Source organism: Aethalodelphis obliquidens, unplaced genomic scaffold, assembly GCF_003676395.1.
Source record: "Aethalodelphis obliquidens isolate GAN/ISIS:26980383/991018 unplaced genomic scaffold, ASM367639v1 scaffold51, whole genome shotgun sequence".
Lineage (NCBI taxonomy): Eukaryota > Metazoa > Chordata > Mammalia > Artiodactyla > Delphinidae > Aethalodelphis > Aethalodelphis obliquidens.
The window spans coordinates 6,526,458-6,544,182 of record NW_020837995.1 but is presented as its reverse complement, the minus strand read 5'-3'; the positions used below and the strand labels follow the sequence as shown (position 1 = coordinate 6,544,182).

The 17,725-nt window shown below is 43.9% G+C and overlaps 1 protein-coding gene across 4 annotated transcripts in view; it reads left to right on the top strand.

Annotated features, from left to right (window-relative positions):
• The window catches only part of RASGRP1 (RAS guanyl releasing protein 1), an 86,945-nt gene that overhangs the window by 61,329 nt on the left and 7,891 nt on the right, over positions 1–17,725 (top strand). The window contains exons 7-17 of one of the 4 annotated variants that reach the window (XM_027083843.1): positions 918–1,091; positions 2,094–2,210; positions 4,715–4,990; positions 6,484–6,564; positions 11,077–11,181; positions 12,025–12,134; positions 12,856–13,000; positions 13,728–13,764; positions 14,497–14,649; positions 14,842–15,012; positions 15,483–15,868. In XM_027083843.1, coding sequence (XP_026939644.1) covers positions 918–1,091; positions 2,094–2,210; positions 4,715–4,990; positions 6,484–6,564; positions 11,077–11,181; positions 12,025–12,134; positions 12,856–13,000; positions 13,728–13,764; positions 14,497–14,649; positions 14,842–15,012; positions 15,483–15,868 — 1,755 coding nt within the window. The remainder of the gene's footprint in view (positions 1–917; positions 1,092–2,093; positions 2,211–4,714; positions 4,991–6,483; positions 6,565–11,076; positions 11,182–12,024; positions 12,135–12,855; positions 13,001–13,727; positions 13,765–14,496; positions 14,650–14,841; positions 15,013–15,482; positions 15,869–17,725) is intronic. The other 3 variants (XM_027083844.1, XM_027083845.1, XM_027083846.1) reach the window with 3 other exon arrangements.

Here is a 17,725-nt window from a genome sequence, read left to right as displayed (position 1 = left end):
CCATAGTGAATGCCATTGCCCAGGTGAATGGGAAGCTGTGGTCTCCAAATAATAGCTAACCAGTGTCACGTACCCCACTCACTTCGCCCCTGCTTGAGTTGGCGAATAGAGGGAAATCCAAACAGGTCTGTTTGATCGTGAGGTTAATAATATCCTGTTAGCACCACCTCACACTTATGTAGTACTTTGAAAAGTTAAAGTGCTTTCACAGGTTATCATGTTTGATCTTACTAACAATTCCGTGTCCTAAATAGGACAGATGTTATCCCGGTTTTGTTTTTGTTTTTGTTTTTGCGGTACGCGGGCCTCTCACTGTTGTGGCCTCTCCCATTGCGGAGCACAGGCTCCGGATGCGCAGGCTGAGTGGCCATGGCTCACGGGCCCAGCCGCTCCGCAGCATGTGGGATCTTCCCAGACCGGGGCACGAACCCGTGTCCCCTGCATCGGCAGGTGGTCTCTCAACCACTGCGCCACCAGGGAAGCCCTATCCCATTTTTAAGCTAAGAAAACAGCTAGGAGAGAGAGAAAAAGAGTGTGTGACACAGATTTTGTGAGATGATCTTTTTTTTTCCCCCTTACCTTCAGCAACATAGCTGGAACTAGTACTGAGATTTTTCTTGTATACTGTATTCTTCAGAATTGAAAAGGGGCACTATCCCTATCTACTCAACATAATATTGGGGTTAACTTGTATGTGTACACATCCATTTAGGCCTAACGACGTTTGATGTAGAGGGACCATGCTGTGGGTAGAATAAGAAAGATGTCCTTCCTACCATCCTTGTCTGCAGGAGAGGAAAGCCAAGAGCTCCTCTGTCCCTTAGCAGATTCTAGCCATCAACTCAGCAGAGGTAATAAGCCCCTCGGGTCTCCCAGAATACTGGAGCGGCAGTCCTGATGAGTTTCTTTTTCCCCAGTTCTCCGATTATCAGAATTACCTCGTAAATAGCTGCGTGAAGGAGAACCCTACCATGGAGCGGTCCATTGCCCTGTGTAACGGCATCTCCCAGTGGGTACAACTGATGGTTCTCAGCCGTCCCACCCCCCAGCTCCGAGCCGAAGTCTTCATCAAGTTCATCCAGGTGGCTCAGGTGAGTGACTGGATTAAGACTTAGCGCCTGGGCTAAGAGGTAAATTATCCCCTCTTCCCCCAGCCTAGTCTATCCATTAGAGCTGCTTTCTCATCATGAACCTCCGGGTGGGGTTGTGCACTTTTATTACCTGTCCCCAGATCTAGATACGGTAACTCTTCTACATCCCACACAAGGGCAGTATAGAGAGGGCCCTACAGGCCATCTTCAAGGTCAGGATATGGTTAGATCTGTTTAGATCTTTAACATTTTTCAGAAGATGCTTACCAGCCTATATTGTTTTACCAAATGTGGCCCACATGGCAAAGGAAAGGGTAATTTCAGGTTTTAATGGAGCTGGACCAGCCTGATTTAGGTCTGTGAGCCCATGTTGTGTTGAATGGCTGGGTTTAGTGTTTGAGGGACAGAGTTTAGGCATCTGATAAGAGAAAAGCAGATACTGTGAACATATATTTGAAATTTCACAGAGATTCTAGCATCTCTGTCCCAGTTACTGTCCTATATAGGCATTGGCGTTGCCCTCAGAAATAAAAGTCTGGTTACTTTGGGGTGAAGGATATAAAGGATTATGCTGAACGATATATTTTTTCATCTCTAGATGTTCTAGACCAGTGTTTCTTAAAGTGTGGTACATGGACCACCTGCTCTGATGTTAACTAAAGCACAGATCCCTAAGCTCAACCCCAGATCTGGGGAATCAGAACATCTGTACTTGAGTCCAGAAATCTTTGTGTTAAACAAGTACTTTGGGTGTTAGAAGCCACTGCTGTAGAGGGTGGTCCACAGACCAGCTGAAACTAAAGGAGGAAGACATGACGCTTTGCTAGATTTGGGACCTCCTGGTCTGGAATTAAGCCTTAGGAAAGAAATGGACAGAAAATTGCAATACCTGATTGCTAGCCTTTGGCCAGAATTAGAAAGACTCATAACACAGAGATGAGAGGCAGCATCTAAGCTCCCATGTAAGTGACATGTACAGTGACTGTGTTTTCTGTGTCACAGAAGCTCCACCAACTACAGAACTTCAATACGTTGATGGCTGTGATAGGAGGGCTCTGTCACAGCTCAATCTCCAGGCTCAAGGAGACAAGTGCACATGTCCCGCATGAAATCAGTAAGGTCAGTGCTCCTGTCTCCCCCCGGGCCCCTGAGCAGCATTCCTAGGACTAGCGTCAGCGTTTCCTCCTTGAGGGGCAGCCCAGAGAGCATTTCCGAACCAAAGCATCCCTTTTCAACCAGGCAAAATACCAAGGAAGCAACCCCTAAGAAAACCCACAGGACAGGAACGGGGATGTCACAGATTTGAGGGTGACTGTGACTCAGTCTGGCCGCAGTGTTACTGCACCCGTTCCCGCTGGTGATTTGAAACAATGTGTGTGTCTTTCCCATGTTCGTATGCCACTGAGTATCCGGAGTCACCATCTGTAGTGAGAACTCACTTGCTCTAGCGAGGAAGAGTGGTTCAGTGACCATAGTTCAGTCTGCATGTCAAGTGAGGTTATTTAGTGACACGTTAGAAACCTAGCTAGCTGGAACCCTTGGAGAGTGACATTGTGGAGAGCTGAATTTTTCCAGATAGTTGGAAATGAGCTTTTCAGGTACCATTTTTTAATAGGTGGTATTTTATTGAGGAACATTTTTCTTAAGTGTCCTATGTACTTTCCTACGTTATTAATTAGATTTTATAGAAAGGACTTTAATCCTTTATACCTACGGCTGTTATCACACATGTAAACCACTATGATATAGTACAGGTATAAATGCAGCTACTTATGGTATGGGTTTGATAACAGCTGCTCTGGGCATTTCATCTCATTTGGCCTCCCTTACTGAACTCAAACCCCAGTCCCCTCGCGAGCTCTCTTCTTAGGGAGAGATGTATGAGCCTCGGTGCCACATCCGTTTTCCCAGGTGTTCAGCCTCCTTTCAGAAAGCCTCTTATTAATCATCCTTACTCTGACAATGCTGGGGTCTAGGGACACCGCTCCACCCCCACCTCCCCGTGGTCTGGTCACCTTATAATTCCCTCATAGTGCTGGCTGGGAGCTGGCAGAACAACTGAAGACTGCCTGTGTCTCGGAGGGAGAGAATCACAGAATTTCAAGGGCCTTCGTGTCATTTCGTTCACGAGATGTAGCTTGCTGCTCTGCAGCTGGGGGTCCCCCCATAGCAGTGCTTCCTGTCTGTAGCTGCTTGACCTTCGGGGTGGTCTGCATAGTGAATTCCTAAGTCCAGAATTAAAGCTAGCGTCCTGCAGTAGTTTATGTCACCTTCCAAGGGGAACAGAAGTACCTCTGTCATCTTTGCTGCTGGTCTCTCGTCTTGTGAGCATTTCCCACACTCCACACTCGCGCGCCCTGTTTCCTTAGAGGTGTGTGAGGAGGCTCTCTTGGCAGCCACATGGCTGCCGGGGGCTGACTCCCAGACCTCAAGCTCTTCAGCGGGAGAAAGGGTACTTTAGGCCACGATTTTATTACAGGAATTTCCGGCACAGTGTTTAAAATGGTTGTTTTGTGTTGTGACGTGAGTCTGTCCTTCCTGTCTTTGCTTCTGAGAAGGCCGGTCACCACACGTGGGGGTGGGGTTCTGTGAACTGCGTGCTGACTTAAAGCAGGTGCACTGGAAGGAACAGCAGACCTGGCTGTGCCCTTGCTGTGCTGGGAGCGGCCACACGCCCTCTGGCCACGGCAGAGCACAGGCTCTAACGTAGAGCCCCCCACGGCCTCTGCCTCGTCCTCTCAGGTCCATTGCTGGGAATTGGTCTAGTCTGTTCAGTCTCCCTATCTAGGGTTTCGGTCATGGGTGGAATGTCACCTGCTTCCTAGGCATAGGCCCATCTTGAGACTCACCGAGCCAAGGCCCACAGAGCGCAGCATAAGGAATAACACCACTTGACAGGTGACTGAAGCGCCACGCTGGAAACACGCTTCCCCGCGCCAGCTGCGTGGGCAGCACACTTGAAGTGTTGTGCGGTGCAGTGTCTTTGGAATCATTCGGAAGACACTAGGGAAGGGGACTGCGTGGCTTGGGGTAGAAGTCAGAGACACTTACTATGCACTGTATACTCTTGTACTTTTAAGATCTTTTTTATCGTGTGCTTACTTATTTTTTTAAAGAACAATTTTAGCATAAAAATGGTAAATAAAACCTCATCTAGGGGCTTCCCTGGTGGCGCAGTGGTTGAGAGTCCGCCTGCCGATGCAGGAGACATGGGTTCGTGCCCCGATCCGGGAGTGTCCCACATGCCGCGGAGCAGCTGGGCCCGTGAGCCATGGCCGCTGAGCCTGCGCGTCCGGAGCCTGTGCTCCGCAACGGGAGAGGCCACAACAGTGAGAGGCCCGCGTACCGCAAAAAAAAAAAAAAAAAAAAAAACCTCATCTAGAATTTTCCAGTTACGTTGTAAAGCACACCTTGCGTTTTCTAAATCTACTCTGCGATGTTTGACATAAGCTGGAGTTTTAACTGGGGAGTCAGAATCTACACCTTTAGGTGGACCACCCCCTGCCTGACAAATCAGGGATGGGGTGAAATTATGGTAGGAGCTGAGAGTAAAAGGCAGCTGCTGCAGAAACGCAGCCTGCCTGGATGGTACCTGTGACTGGCTCCCTTCCTCTGCTTTGTAGGTTCTGGGTGAGATGACCGAGCTGCTGTCCTCCTGCAGAAACTATGACAACTACCGGCGTGCCTACGGGGAGTGCACCCACTTCAAGATCCCCATCCTGGGGGTACACCTCAAGGACCTCATCTCCCTGTATGAAGCCATGCCCGACTATCTGGAGGAGGGGAAGGTGAACGTCCACAAGCTGCTGGCCCTTTACAATCATATCAATGAACTGGTCCAGCTGCAAGAGGTGGCCCCACCCCTGGAGGCCAACAAGGACCTGGTGCACCTGCTGACGGTGAGGCTCCATGGGAGACAAATTACTGAGCGCTACCTCATCAAAGATCAGCTCAGTTAAGCCTCACAAGAACTCTATGAAGTGGATACTCTCATTACCTCCATTTTATGGATGGGGATTCTGAGGCACAAAGACGTAACTTTCCAGAAGCCACACGTTATTAAGCAGCAGATCCTGGGCTCAGACCCGGGTGGTGGGACTCCGGGGCTGTGCTCTTAAGCACCATGCCCTTTGGACCTCTAGGAGTGTTCCCCTCCCCCTACAAAAGCCAGTCCTAAGCTCTCTGGGAGGAGCTGATAGCAAATCAGGATACAAGGCTTGGTAAGAGATTGGAGACAGTCGGTTTTCATTTAAAAAAAGGACAAGGCATTGAGTTTAAAAAAAAAGGAAAAAATAGGTTCATTATTTGGGTCCTGCTACCACTGGCTTGGATCCCAGAGACATTTAAGCCAAGGGCAGGCGAACACTTGTGATGCAGGAGACCAGGATTTGCACTTTGGGTGGGGGGGTGAGATCAGATGAACTCCCTTCCAGACCTGTGATTCTGTAGTTCACCAGCTGTGTGACTGACTGTGGGCACATAACTCTCTCTGTTTCCTTCTCTGTAAAATCAGAGGGATTCATCTCTGCGATGACTTCTCCCTTCTCTTTCAGTTCTAAAATTAGACAATTTTTAATCTGCTTTTTTTGCAGAACGGAATAATCACTGTAGCCTCTTCCTACCTCACAGGATTATTCTGATAGTGCCTCAGGCTTTGCATCCAGCTGGTGTCTAATCCCAGCCCTTTTGCTAATTGTCCAGGTGACCTTGGCTAGTTTCAGCCTTAGACCGCATCATCTGAGGAAAGAGGCACTGAACCTTAGCTTTCTTGGTTCACAAATTCTGTGAGGAAAACTAAGCATTTCCCTCCCAAAATATACGTAAGCCGTATATACTCAAAAATATGGATGTTTTTGAGTTCTGAACCCCCTGAAGCCCATCCACAGAATCCAGATTAGGAACAAGATTATTTCTAAGACCTCTCTCCTCTAAAGTTTTTCTTATATGAAACTCTTAATATTGTTTGATATTACCTGTTCTCATTTAAACTGGGTTCTGTTGCTGGAATCAAATTTTAATGGTATCAGGCCATGCAAACTGTCCTTTCAGATCATCCGTCTGCTTTGGGAGAGAACACGTGAGGTGTGGACCATCTGACTAGATAGGGCCTTTGGCCTAAGCTCTGCCTAGAAGCTTAGCTATTAAACCATAGTTTAAAAGTGGGCATCTTGAGACTTCTCCAAAGTTTAAAAATACTTTAACAAAAACTAACGCTTGCCCTACTGCAATGGTAGATGTTATACCCCCAAAATTTTGTGAATTTTTAAAAACAAATGACTTACAGCCTAAAAGGGTAAACCACTAGAGAGGAAGAACCAAGAAAGAAACACATCGGCCCTGGGAAAGGCAAACAGCATCCTAGCAATTAACTCTGTTCTCCTTTGATCTGCAGTTATCCCTAGATCTCTACTACACTGAAGACGAAATCTACGAGCTTTCTTATGCCCGGGAGCCCAGGAACCACAAAGCCCCCGTGAGTTTTTCATAGTAAGACGCCCATGTGTAACAGGTGCTTTACAAGGCTCTCATCAAGGTCATCCATCTTGGAATGGACTTTAGTTCAGGTTAAAAAGCATATTATCTTTTTACTATGTGCCCAACATTGTGCTAGGAATAAGAAAAGCTTCAGCATATGTGTTAGGAATAGTTCCTGACCGTAAAGAGTTTGTACACAACTCGAGGGGATAAGACTAATATGTGAACAGTAAATAAATACATGCCATGAGCGTCAGAAGGAGTGGGGGAATCAGCCAGTGGTTTACTAGTTAGAGAAGGGATATAGCATGGTAGGCTGGAGTGACCTCTCCCTCCTATTAATTATAAAGTGTCCTCAAGGCAGTTGTTTCTCTTCATGATTTGTTGATGATAATGATATGTATATTAATCAGATGCTCAGCTTCAGAGGACTTTCAACTTGGTAGGTAGAAAAGCCCCCACGTCTTGTATTCACGTGGGTCAGAAAGAGCAGTCTGCTGGGTCTTTTGACCTCTTATGATGAGAAGTCCTGTGCACAGTCCTGGCTGCACAGTAGGGACTTCACAGGTTATCTGGCCCTGGCTTCCTACAGGCAGGTGAAATAATTTCAGTCTTCCTTCTGAAGAACCAATAATTCCCACAGTCTCCTGGGCAGCTCCCCAGCTCCAAGCAAGTGGTACTCAAGGGTAGAGAGTTGCCTGTACATGAGAAATTCAGCTTATCTGTTCAGATGGCTAAATTTCATTGTTTCTATACAGAAAGACCAAGTTCTAGCATACTATTGTAACCAAAGATGTTCACTGAACATATTCAGCAGGTTTCAGGGTGTTGGAGGGCATTCCAACGAAAAGGGGACCTTCTTTGATTTTTTGAAGAGATTTTAATTTGGGCGAAGTCTCAGATACTGAGGAATGGATTCCATCTCAGCTTGTCTAGGCCTCACTTCTTGTTTTTTTTTCTTGCGTGTCTTCCTGCCTTTTAGCTATTTTTCTCCTCATCCTTGTCTCTACTAAATAGTAAGTAGAGAACAGAGAGGAAAATTTTTTTTTAATGTTACTGGAGTGTACCTGCCGTTCAGGTGTACAGCAAAGTGATTCAGTTATACGTATACATATATTCATTCTTTTTCAGATTCTTTTCTCATATAGGTTATCACAGAACATTGAGTAAAGTTTCCTGTGCTATACAGTAGGTCCTTGTTGGTTATCTGTTTTATATATAGTAGTGTGTGTATGTTAATCCCAAATTCCTGATTTATCCCTCCCCCCAACATTTCCCCTTTGGTAACCATAAGTTTGTTTTTGATATCTGTAAGTCTGTTTCTGTTTTGTAAATAAGTTCATTTGTATCATTTTTAAAATTAGATTCCACATATGAGTGATATATGATATTTGTCTGACTTACTATGATAACCTCTAGGTTTATCCACGTTGTTGCAAAGGGCATTATATCATTCTTTTTTATGGCTGAGTAATATTCCATCATATATATATGTACATCTTCTTTATCCTTTCTTCTGTCAATGGACATTTAGGTTGCTTCCATGTCCTGGCTATTGTAAATAGTGCTGCAGTGAACACTGGAGTGCATGTATCTTTTCGAATTATGGTTTTCTCCAGATATATGCCCAGGAGTGGGATTGCTGGATCATATGGTAGCTCTATTTTTAGCTTTTAACTGTTCTCCATAGTGGTTGTACCAATTTACATTCCCACCAACAGTGTAGGAGGGTTCCCTTTTCTCCACACCCTCTCCAGCATTTATTGTTTGTAGACATTTTGATGATGGCCATTCTGACCAGTGTGAGGTGATACCTCATGGTGGTTTTGATTTGCATTTCTCTGATAATTAGTGATGCTGACCATCTTTTCATGTGAATTTTGGCCATCTGTATGTTTTCTTCGGAGAAATGTCTATTTAGATCTAATGCCCATTTTTTGATTGGGTCGTTTGTGGCTTTGTTTGATATAGAGCTGCATGAGTTGTTTATTTTGGAGATTAATCCTTTGTCAGCCACTTCATTTGCAAATATTTTCTCCCATTCTGTGGGCTGTGTTTTTGTTTTTTATGGTTTCCTTTGCTGTGCAAAAGCCTTTAAGTTTAATTAGGTCCCAGTTTATTTTTTTTTAATTTTCATTACTCTAGGAGGTGGATCAAAAAAGATCTTGCTGCGATTTATGTCAAAGAGTGTTCTGCCTATGTTTCCTTCTAAGAGTTTTATAGTGTCCAGCCTTACATTTAGGTCTTGATCTGTTTTGAGTTTATTTTTGTGTATGGTGTTAGAGAATGTTCTAATTTCATTCTCTTACACACAGCTGTCCAGTTTTCCCAGCACCACTTATTGAAGAGACTGTCTTTCCTCCACTGTATATTCTTGTCTCCTTTATCATAGATTAATTGACCATAGGTGTGTAGGTTTATTTCTGGGTTTTCTATCCTGTTCCATTGATCTATATTTCTGTTTTTGCACCAATACCATACTGTTTTGATTACTGTAGCTTTGTAGTATAGTCTGAAGTCAGGGGGCCTGATTCCTCCAGCTCTGTTTTTCTTTCTCAGGATTGCTTTGGCTATTTGGGGTCTTTTGTGTTTCCAAAATTTTAAAATTTTTTGTTCTAGTTCTGTGAAAAATGCCATTGGTAATTTGATAGGGATTACATTGAATCTGTAGATTACTCTGGGTGGTATAGTCATTTTGAAAATATTTATTCTTCCAATCCAAGAACATGGTATATCTTTCCATCTGTTTGTGTCATCCTCAGTTGCTTTCACCAGTGTCTTATAGTTTTCGGAGTACAGGTGTTTTGTCTCCTTAGGTAGGTTTATTCCTAGGTATTCTTTTGATTCGATGGTAAATTAGGTTGTTTCCTTTATTTCTCATTCTGATCTTTCATTGTTAGTGTGTAGGAATGCAAGAGATTTCTGTGTATTAATTTTGTATCCTGAAACTACCAAATGCACTGATGAGATCTAGTAGTTTCCTGGTAGAATCTTTAGGATGTTCTGTGTATAGTAAGTACCATGTCATCTGCAAACAGTGATAGTTTTACTTCTTTTCCAATTTGGATTCCTTTTATTTTTCTTCTCTGAGTCCCATGGCTAGAACTTCCAAAACTATGTTGAATAAAACTGGAGACAGTGGACATCCTTGTCTTGTTCCTGATCTTAGAGGGAATGCTTTCAGCTTTTCACCATTGAGAATGGTGTTAGCTGTGGGTTTGTCATATATGGCCTTTATTATGTTGAGGTAGGTCCCCTCTATGCCCACTTTCTGGAGAGTTTTTATCATAAATGGGTGTTGAATTTTGTCAAAAGCTTTTAACTGCATCTATTGAAATCATCATATGATTTTTACTCTTTAGTTTGTTAATGTGGTGTATCACACTGATTGATTTGCAGATATTGAAAAATCCTTGTATCCCTGGATAAATCCTATTTGAACATGGTGTATGATCCTTTTAATGTATTGTTAGATTCGGTTTGCTAGTATTGATATTTTGTTGAGTTTTGCATCTATGTTCATCAGTGATACTGGCCTGTAATTTCTTTCTTTTTTTTTTGCGGCCGGGGGGGTATCTTTGTCTGGTTTTGGTATCAGGGTGATGGTTGCCTCCTAGAATGAGCTTGGGAGTGTTCCTTCCACTGCAATATTTTGGAGGAGTTTGAGAAGGACAGGTGTTAATCTCTTTTTTTGTTTTTTTTGTTTGATAGAATTCACCTGTGAAGCCATCCGGTCCTGGACTTTTGTTTGTTGGAAGTTTTTAAATCACTGTTTCAATTTCAGTACTTGAGATTGGTCTGTTCATATTTTCTATTTCTTCCTGGTTCAGTCTTGGAAGCTTGTATCTTTCTAAGAATTTGTCCATTTCTTCTAGGTTGTCCATTTTATTGGCACAGAGTTGTTTGTAGTAGTCTGTATTTCTGTGGTGTCAGTTGCAACTTTTTTCATTTCTAATTTTATTGATTTGAGCCCTCTCCCTCTTTTTCTTGATGGGTCTGGCTAAAGGTTTATCAATTTTATCTATCTTTTCAAAGAACCAGCTTTTAGTTTCATTGATCTTTGCTATTGTTTTCTTCATCTCCATCTCATTTATTTCTGCTCTGATCTTTATGATTTCTCTCCTTCTACTAACTGGGTTTTGTTTGTTCTTCTTTCTGTAGTTGCTTTAGAAAGAGAAAATTTAAATGATCTACTTTACTCTTTGTCGATAGCTTCAACAAAAGCTTTAATAGAGAGGGAAGTGAAACTCCAGGCATATTGAAAATTTTAAATTATCTTAGATGGAGACAATGTATGTGAGGAGCTCTTTGTAAACTGTAAAGCACAACACTTGTGTTAGGCAAGGTTACTGTTCTAGATTTCAGTTACGTGCGGGCCCTCTGCTCCTTGCCACTGCACATGGTTGAGGGTTGTCCACAGCTGCAGCTACCAGGTAATGGGAAAGGAAGGAGCTTAAGGTTATAGCATTGCATTATAGTCATGGGGATTTCTCTGAATATTTCATTTTAGCCACTAACACCTTCAAAGCCACCAGTAGTTGTGGACTGGGCCTCTGGAGTATCTCCCAAACCTGATCCAAAGACCATAAGCAAACACGTCCAGAGGATGGTAGATGTAAGTACAGCTGTGTTTGCACAGATGAAAAGCAAGGCATTGCCTGGCTTAGTGTTGTGTGTGGGGAGAGGGGAGCGCAGTGGTAGAAACACAAAGGTAAGAAACTTGAAACTCGTTCCTATGTGAGCACAGGGAACCAGTTACTTCTCATATTGTGGCTGCAGAACAGTTCAGAAGTTACATTTTGCCAACACACTTCGGCCTCTTCTTGGGGGAGGTGTACCTCTTATAGGCCTAGCAAGAGATAATATATTTAAAGGTTGTCAGTTGATTTGGGGGCAGAGAGAGGTTGGAAAAGATTTGAGTGTAAGTAAGGGTGATGAGAATCTAAAACTGAAAAGTGTGACACTGCTTGATTCAATTCACTGTGCTAAATGCTGAGGAGGGGTACATACCTTCATATTTCTACATTTATCCTGTGGACCATTCCAGTGTAACAAGAAAAGAACGAGCCAGCAAGTGACAGAACAATTGGTAGAGGATTAAGAGGGGGTAGGGAGCACTTCCGACTGGGCTGTTAGTAGAAGCTACACAGAGAAGTGGCAATCTGAGCTGTGCAGTGAAGAAAGGGCAGAGTGAAGGGGGAACATCCCTCAGTGCAGTGAGCCAGGAGTACAGAGCAGCTGGGGTGAGGGCATATTGACATGCCAATGGAATTGAAAGCATCTGGCCACCCTCCAGATGCTGGTACCTGCAGAGACCTGGGGTGTGGCCCACTGAATCTCGGCAGCAGCTTAAGGAGCAGGTTTCCTTGTTCCTCTCAGACGGGTGTTCTGGCCCCTTTGTCATTTGGCTATGATTGGTTTCTCTTTCTTAATCACCAAAGAAACTCCTTTTTCACAGTCTGTATTCAAGAACTATGATCATGACCAGGATGGATACATTTCCCAGGAAGAATTTGAAAAGATTGCTGCGAGTTTTCCATTTTCCTTCTGTGTGATGGACAAAGACAGGTGAGGGTTTGTGTATGGGAATATGTGGCTGTGAACCTGTTGGTAAGAACGCTTTATGGGTGTGTCACTAGAAGAATTTGTAAACTCAGATGTGTTGCTGATGTGGTCACTTAATGAATCTCAGTGCTAAGAGAGCCATTATCAAGCAGATGCCTGTCCAGCTTCACCATGAAAAATGCATGTTTTAAATGCGAAGACTCCATAATTCTGCCAGTTTAGGAATAGTCTAGTCAACTGTAAGTAAGAAAAAGTTTAGTCTTCCTTCTTGCTTTGTCCTTACAGATTATGAGGAACAACTAATATTTACTAATATTTTGCATATTTACTTTTCTCAAGAAGTTGGTTCTCTGTGTGAAACCACATGTTTGGTTGGTGGGTTACAGTTATCTAGTAGGTGCTGTGTAAAGTCAGAAGCCTCAGCATGAGGTATTTCCCTGTACCCACATTTCCATCACTTCTTTTTCAAGTCTTGTGGACAGTGGTTAAGTTAGTTAGGAAAACCTGGTTTAGCCAAAGAGTGACTCTGTGGAAATGAGTAATGCCATCTCACCTCCTTACACATGCTACCCAGACATCCTTATTAAAAGGAAGGCTCATGGAAGTAAGTGTCAGGTACTACATACTGTACTACCCCTCAAGGATAAAAAGAGTGAGGTTCTAAGGCTAGAAGCTGCCTTGCTACCCAGCCCCGCTCACATCCTTCTCTCTCATTTGCGGGCAGGGAAGGTCTCATCAGCAGAGAAGAGATCACTGCCTACTTCATGAGGGCCAGCTCCATCTACTCCAAGCTGGGCCTGGGCTTTCCTCACAACTTCCAAGAGACAACCTACCTGAAGCCCACTTTCTGTGACAACTGTGCTGGATTTGTGAGTTGTTCTCAGAGTGCTTCGGGGTTGAACGTGGGGAGGGGTATGAGACAGTTTAAAGTGATTAAGCCAGGTACAGACCTCATGCACCTTTATCAACTCTTCCTGCCTAGAGCCTAAGCAAACACCTACAATAACCTCGTCCTCAAATGCATGGGTTTTACTTGCACTCGTCTTTTCCCGTTTCTTCCTGATTTATTTTCTCCTCTGGTAGAAGGGCCTGGGATAAATGGTGAGGAAATGTTGAATTTGGGATATACTTTTAAAGTATTATATCCATATGCTGTTAGAAAAGAGAAATATGAGACATCCTCACCCCTTCAAAAGGAACTGCCTTTTAAGAAGTCACTTGGGCTCTGCCCCTCCCCTGTCCCACCCCTACCAACAGTTTCCTCCTAAACTCAGTTCGTGACCCCAGGATTCTGTATACTTGCTCTTTAGTTTGGAGTCTCAAGAAGCCTATTTGTCCTGTGATTCATCCACTTCAGGCCTGGGTCATAAATCCACTGTAGTAAGCTTCTTGAGAACATTTACCTCTGATCAGCACAAACTTCTCCTGTTTTCAGTTTAAGGCCAGGAGGGATTAAGACACATGAGAGATAAATGAGGTTTCCTTCCCACTTGAGGTAGAGTGGAATGAGGGAAAACAAAGAATGGATGTCTAGCCTCCTACCAGGTAGATGAAGGACCTGTGGTGCATTCTAACTGTCTCTTCTTTGTCCCACAGCTCTGGGGAGTGATCAAACAAGGGTATCGGTGTAAAGGTAAGGCCCAGCTTTGTCCAGTGTGTTGTCTCTCTACCCATAGTAGTTGTCCATTCAGTCCACAGCTTCTCAGCACACCTCACAACCTCATCTTCAAACTGGCTTCCCTAGAGCACCCCCTGAGAGTGATTGCCACCACAAAGAAGAGAGGAATCTGGGTGACTAGTTATGCAGCTCATTACAAGAGCCTCACTTTGCCTTGTTTGCCCTGGAAATAGGGATGACTGGTAGATTATGCTCTCATATGGTCATGGGTCCCCAAAGACAGGCACAGAATCACTTCTGAAACAAAAGATAAGTGATACCAAAGGCCCTTGTCAGCTTTCCTTTTATTAGTAGATATCCCAGGATAATTGTCCTTCCTTATGACTAAAAAAGTTCAGGAGTAATGGAGAAAAGACCTTTTACTGCAAGGAAGAAAGAATAAGACCTAACAGCTGGGAGCCTCCAGGGTCTCCTTAGAGTAGGCAGTATGTGCAGGATGACCAAGAAAAACACCACTTCTGTCTAGGAGAGCAGGATGCCACTTCTGATTCCCAGACTCATAAGGGCTGTGACAAGGTTGTGAGAAGAACAACCCAGTGAGAAGAATGCTAAGTTCAATAGAAGTGTTAAGTGTCCTAGCTCCAGAAGACAGGACAGGCATGTGTGACGAGAGCACTGCATGCATGTGGTTTTGAGACCCTGGAGGAGAAAGTGAAAGACTTCCTGATCAGGGTGTCTTGTCCACAGACTGCGGGATGAACTGCCACAAACAATGCAAAGACCTGGTTGTGTTCGAGTGCAAGAAGCGAGCCAAGAACTCAACAGCTCCCACAGAGAACAGCACCTCTGTGGGGCCAACGTCCAACCTTTGCTCATTGGGAGCCAAAGATCTGCACCATGGTAAGCAAGCACTGGGAATGTTCATCTTGGGAAGTGAAGGTAGAAGAATACGGTTTTCGGGGAGGAAAGATTACCTTTATCCTTCCTACTTGTAATAAAACCCACCACAGACATGCCTGTATATTATGCACCCTGTATTTTAAGAGTTCCATTTCACCTGTGGACACCACAATTCTGTCACACACAATGCAGACTTTCTTGGGAGAAAAGTGGCAGAGAGCACCATGAAGGTCTGCGGCCTCAGAGTGAAGCCTGGAAAGGGGCTGCACCTAGAGGTTTCTCTTCTCCAGACCATCTCTCCCCAGTCCCCAGAGCTTTGCCCAATAGTGACAAGAGGAGGACTGCCAGGAAGTAGACTAATAGGTAGGTTAAACATAGGTGTATCATGGGCAACAAATGAAAATTGCTGTAGAAGTGCTATTTGGCAAGGTCTGCTTGTAGTGAAAAAACCGACTACTGGTTATCACTGTTATCTATTAAATGGTAACTATAAACCCTAGACATACACAAAGCTTGGGACGGAATCTTAGGCACGCTACCTTTTGGGGAGCAAAAGAAAGCAAGCAAATAGAAAAAAGCAACAGAAAAGGAGCCTTTAAGGATGGCCTTTCCTCAGGGTGGATGCAGCCTGACACCAGTGGCCATAGCTTGGCCAGCAAGGCCCCTGGATTTCAGCCCCCTTACCCCCTAAACTGCCTGCTTGAAAATGAGTCCACTTTGGGCCTATGGAACTCCTGTACCAATAAGAAAAGTCTCATTTGAAACTAATGTGTCAATATTGAGTCTCTGCTCTTCTGAGCCAAAGTACTAACATGTCACGTACCTTCCTACAGCACCAGAGGAAGGACCTTTCACATTCCCTAATGGGGAGGCTGTGGAACACAATGAGGAAAGTAAGGATCGGACCATCATGCTCATGGGAGTGTCCTCACAGAAGATTTCTGTTCGGTTGAAGAGGACTGTTGCCCACAAGGCCACCCAGACCGAAGCACTGTCTTGGCTTGGCAGTGAGGGCCCTTCCAGTCACTTTGTGCTATCTTCCCCAAGGAAGACGGCCCAGGATACTCTGTATGTACTTCCCAGCACTACATCTCCATGCCCCAGCCCAGTCTTGGTCAGAAAGCGGGCTTTCGTCAAGTGGGAGAATAAAGAATCCCTCATAAAATCAAAGGAGGAGCTCCGTCACCTCAGACTCCCAACCTACCAAGAGCTGGAACAGGTACCCTCTTTTCCTTTTTTTTCAGACTCTGAGAAAAGTGGGGCTCAACCAGGGAAGAACATGTAAACTGAAGATTCAGACCAGGTTGATTATTAGAAAGATAAAGGGGGAAAAAAAGGATTCTGCTTTGTCTCAAAGAAACCAGTGGGGGCCCTGGTTCACATTATGTAACTAGGACAGGACAGACAGGGCTCCTATTGCCATAAAGGTACAATCTCGAAGTGCTGGTACCAGGGCCCAAAGCTCTGTGCACAGTAGGCTCCTTGAGAAAAACCACTTTCTATTGATCAGCTTTACTGTGGTGACACCACACCCTTTTTCTAGACTTAAAAGCAAGTTGCCTAAATCCTCCCTCCCTAGAGGTCTTTGGGGGCCTTCATGGTTGCCTGGACATCTTCCTAAAAGGAGGTGAGCACCGTGCTATCAAAAAAAAGGGAGGGAGTATTTAGCTCACTGCAGAAAAAGCCTCCTTCTTAATACGGAATGAGGGAACTCTTCTCTAAAACATCAGGGGATGTGCTGATTTTACATACACACACAGCTAAATCAACAGTAGTTGGAAAATGCACCATTGATTATAATCTATAGCAATATAATGTAGTAAATTGTAACAGTTGTGGTAGCAGAATTGCTTTTTATCTGTTAGGCTCACAATGTCCTAATCATAAGTTATCTAATGGAGGTGTTAGAAAAGACAAAATAAGGTTTACCAAGAAGAATATGATGCCAAGGTTTGATGAGAAGGGGGATAATAAGGTTAAGAATAGAAAAAAAGAAAGTAGGAGCTAGGACAACGGGGGACAACAGGCAGTTGTCCAAATACTCAATGCCATAGGGTCATCACTAATTACTTCTTTTTGTTTAGAGTACAAAGCTCAGGGTGAGAGCTGGTTTAGACAGACCTCTTGTCATGGGACAGTAGTTTCTTACCAAAGATAGGTAAGGCCTGTCTGCCTTTTTTCCCCAAAACATCATTTGGAGGCCTATCAATCAGTACAAACACAAAACCAACATCTAACTGGCTAGAATTCCTTACATAATTCTACACACTACATAGTAAAACTGCCCAAGAGCTTCTCAGGATTCCCTACCTGGTCCTCAGGGTTGCACCTTCCCTGTCAGACCCCCAGGAATTGAAGAAACATGTTAGATAATGTACGTGAAACTCTTGGTTTGGTGCCTAGAACAAAAACATAATATTAGGAGGAACGCTTGAGAAAAGAACAGATTTTCTGGAATAAAAGTAGTCACTCAGACTATTTTAAGACATGCTTTAAGAATCAATCAGAACATCTTCCGATGCGGGTGACACAAAGCCCTCTCTAGGGGTAGAAGCAGCCAGAATCAACTTTCAAGAACAATGAAAGAAACCTTGAAAAGTGAACTTGATAGAGTAGAAAGAACTTCAGTCTTGGGGACAAAGATCTGTGCTTCTAGTCCCAGATATTTCTTACTCCGCTGATAAACTCTGTGACCTGTTTGGTCCTCTGTAAAATACAGTCCATGCGCTCTACAGCTTGCTTCAGATGCTGACATTTTACATGCCGTGTAAAAGGAGCAATGTAGTTGTTGGCAACAGTGACTTCTTGCTGCAAGAAGTGGGTGGTAGAAAGATTTCAGGTGACTGAGTTAGTTAGGTCCAGTATTCATTCCTACCCGGTAATACCAGAGCTGGTAAACCCTCTTTACTTTTATCCTTGTCATTGGGACCTAAGGACCAGAATTCACTATGCATGTTTTAGAGTATTTAAAATAATATGTAATATTCATATTATAATTAATAAATATTATACATTATTTTAAGTATGTGTATACCTCTAAGCCACCACAGGACAAAAGAAAATGCAAAGTCTCTTA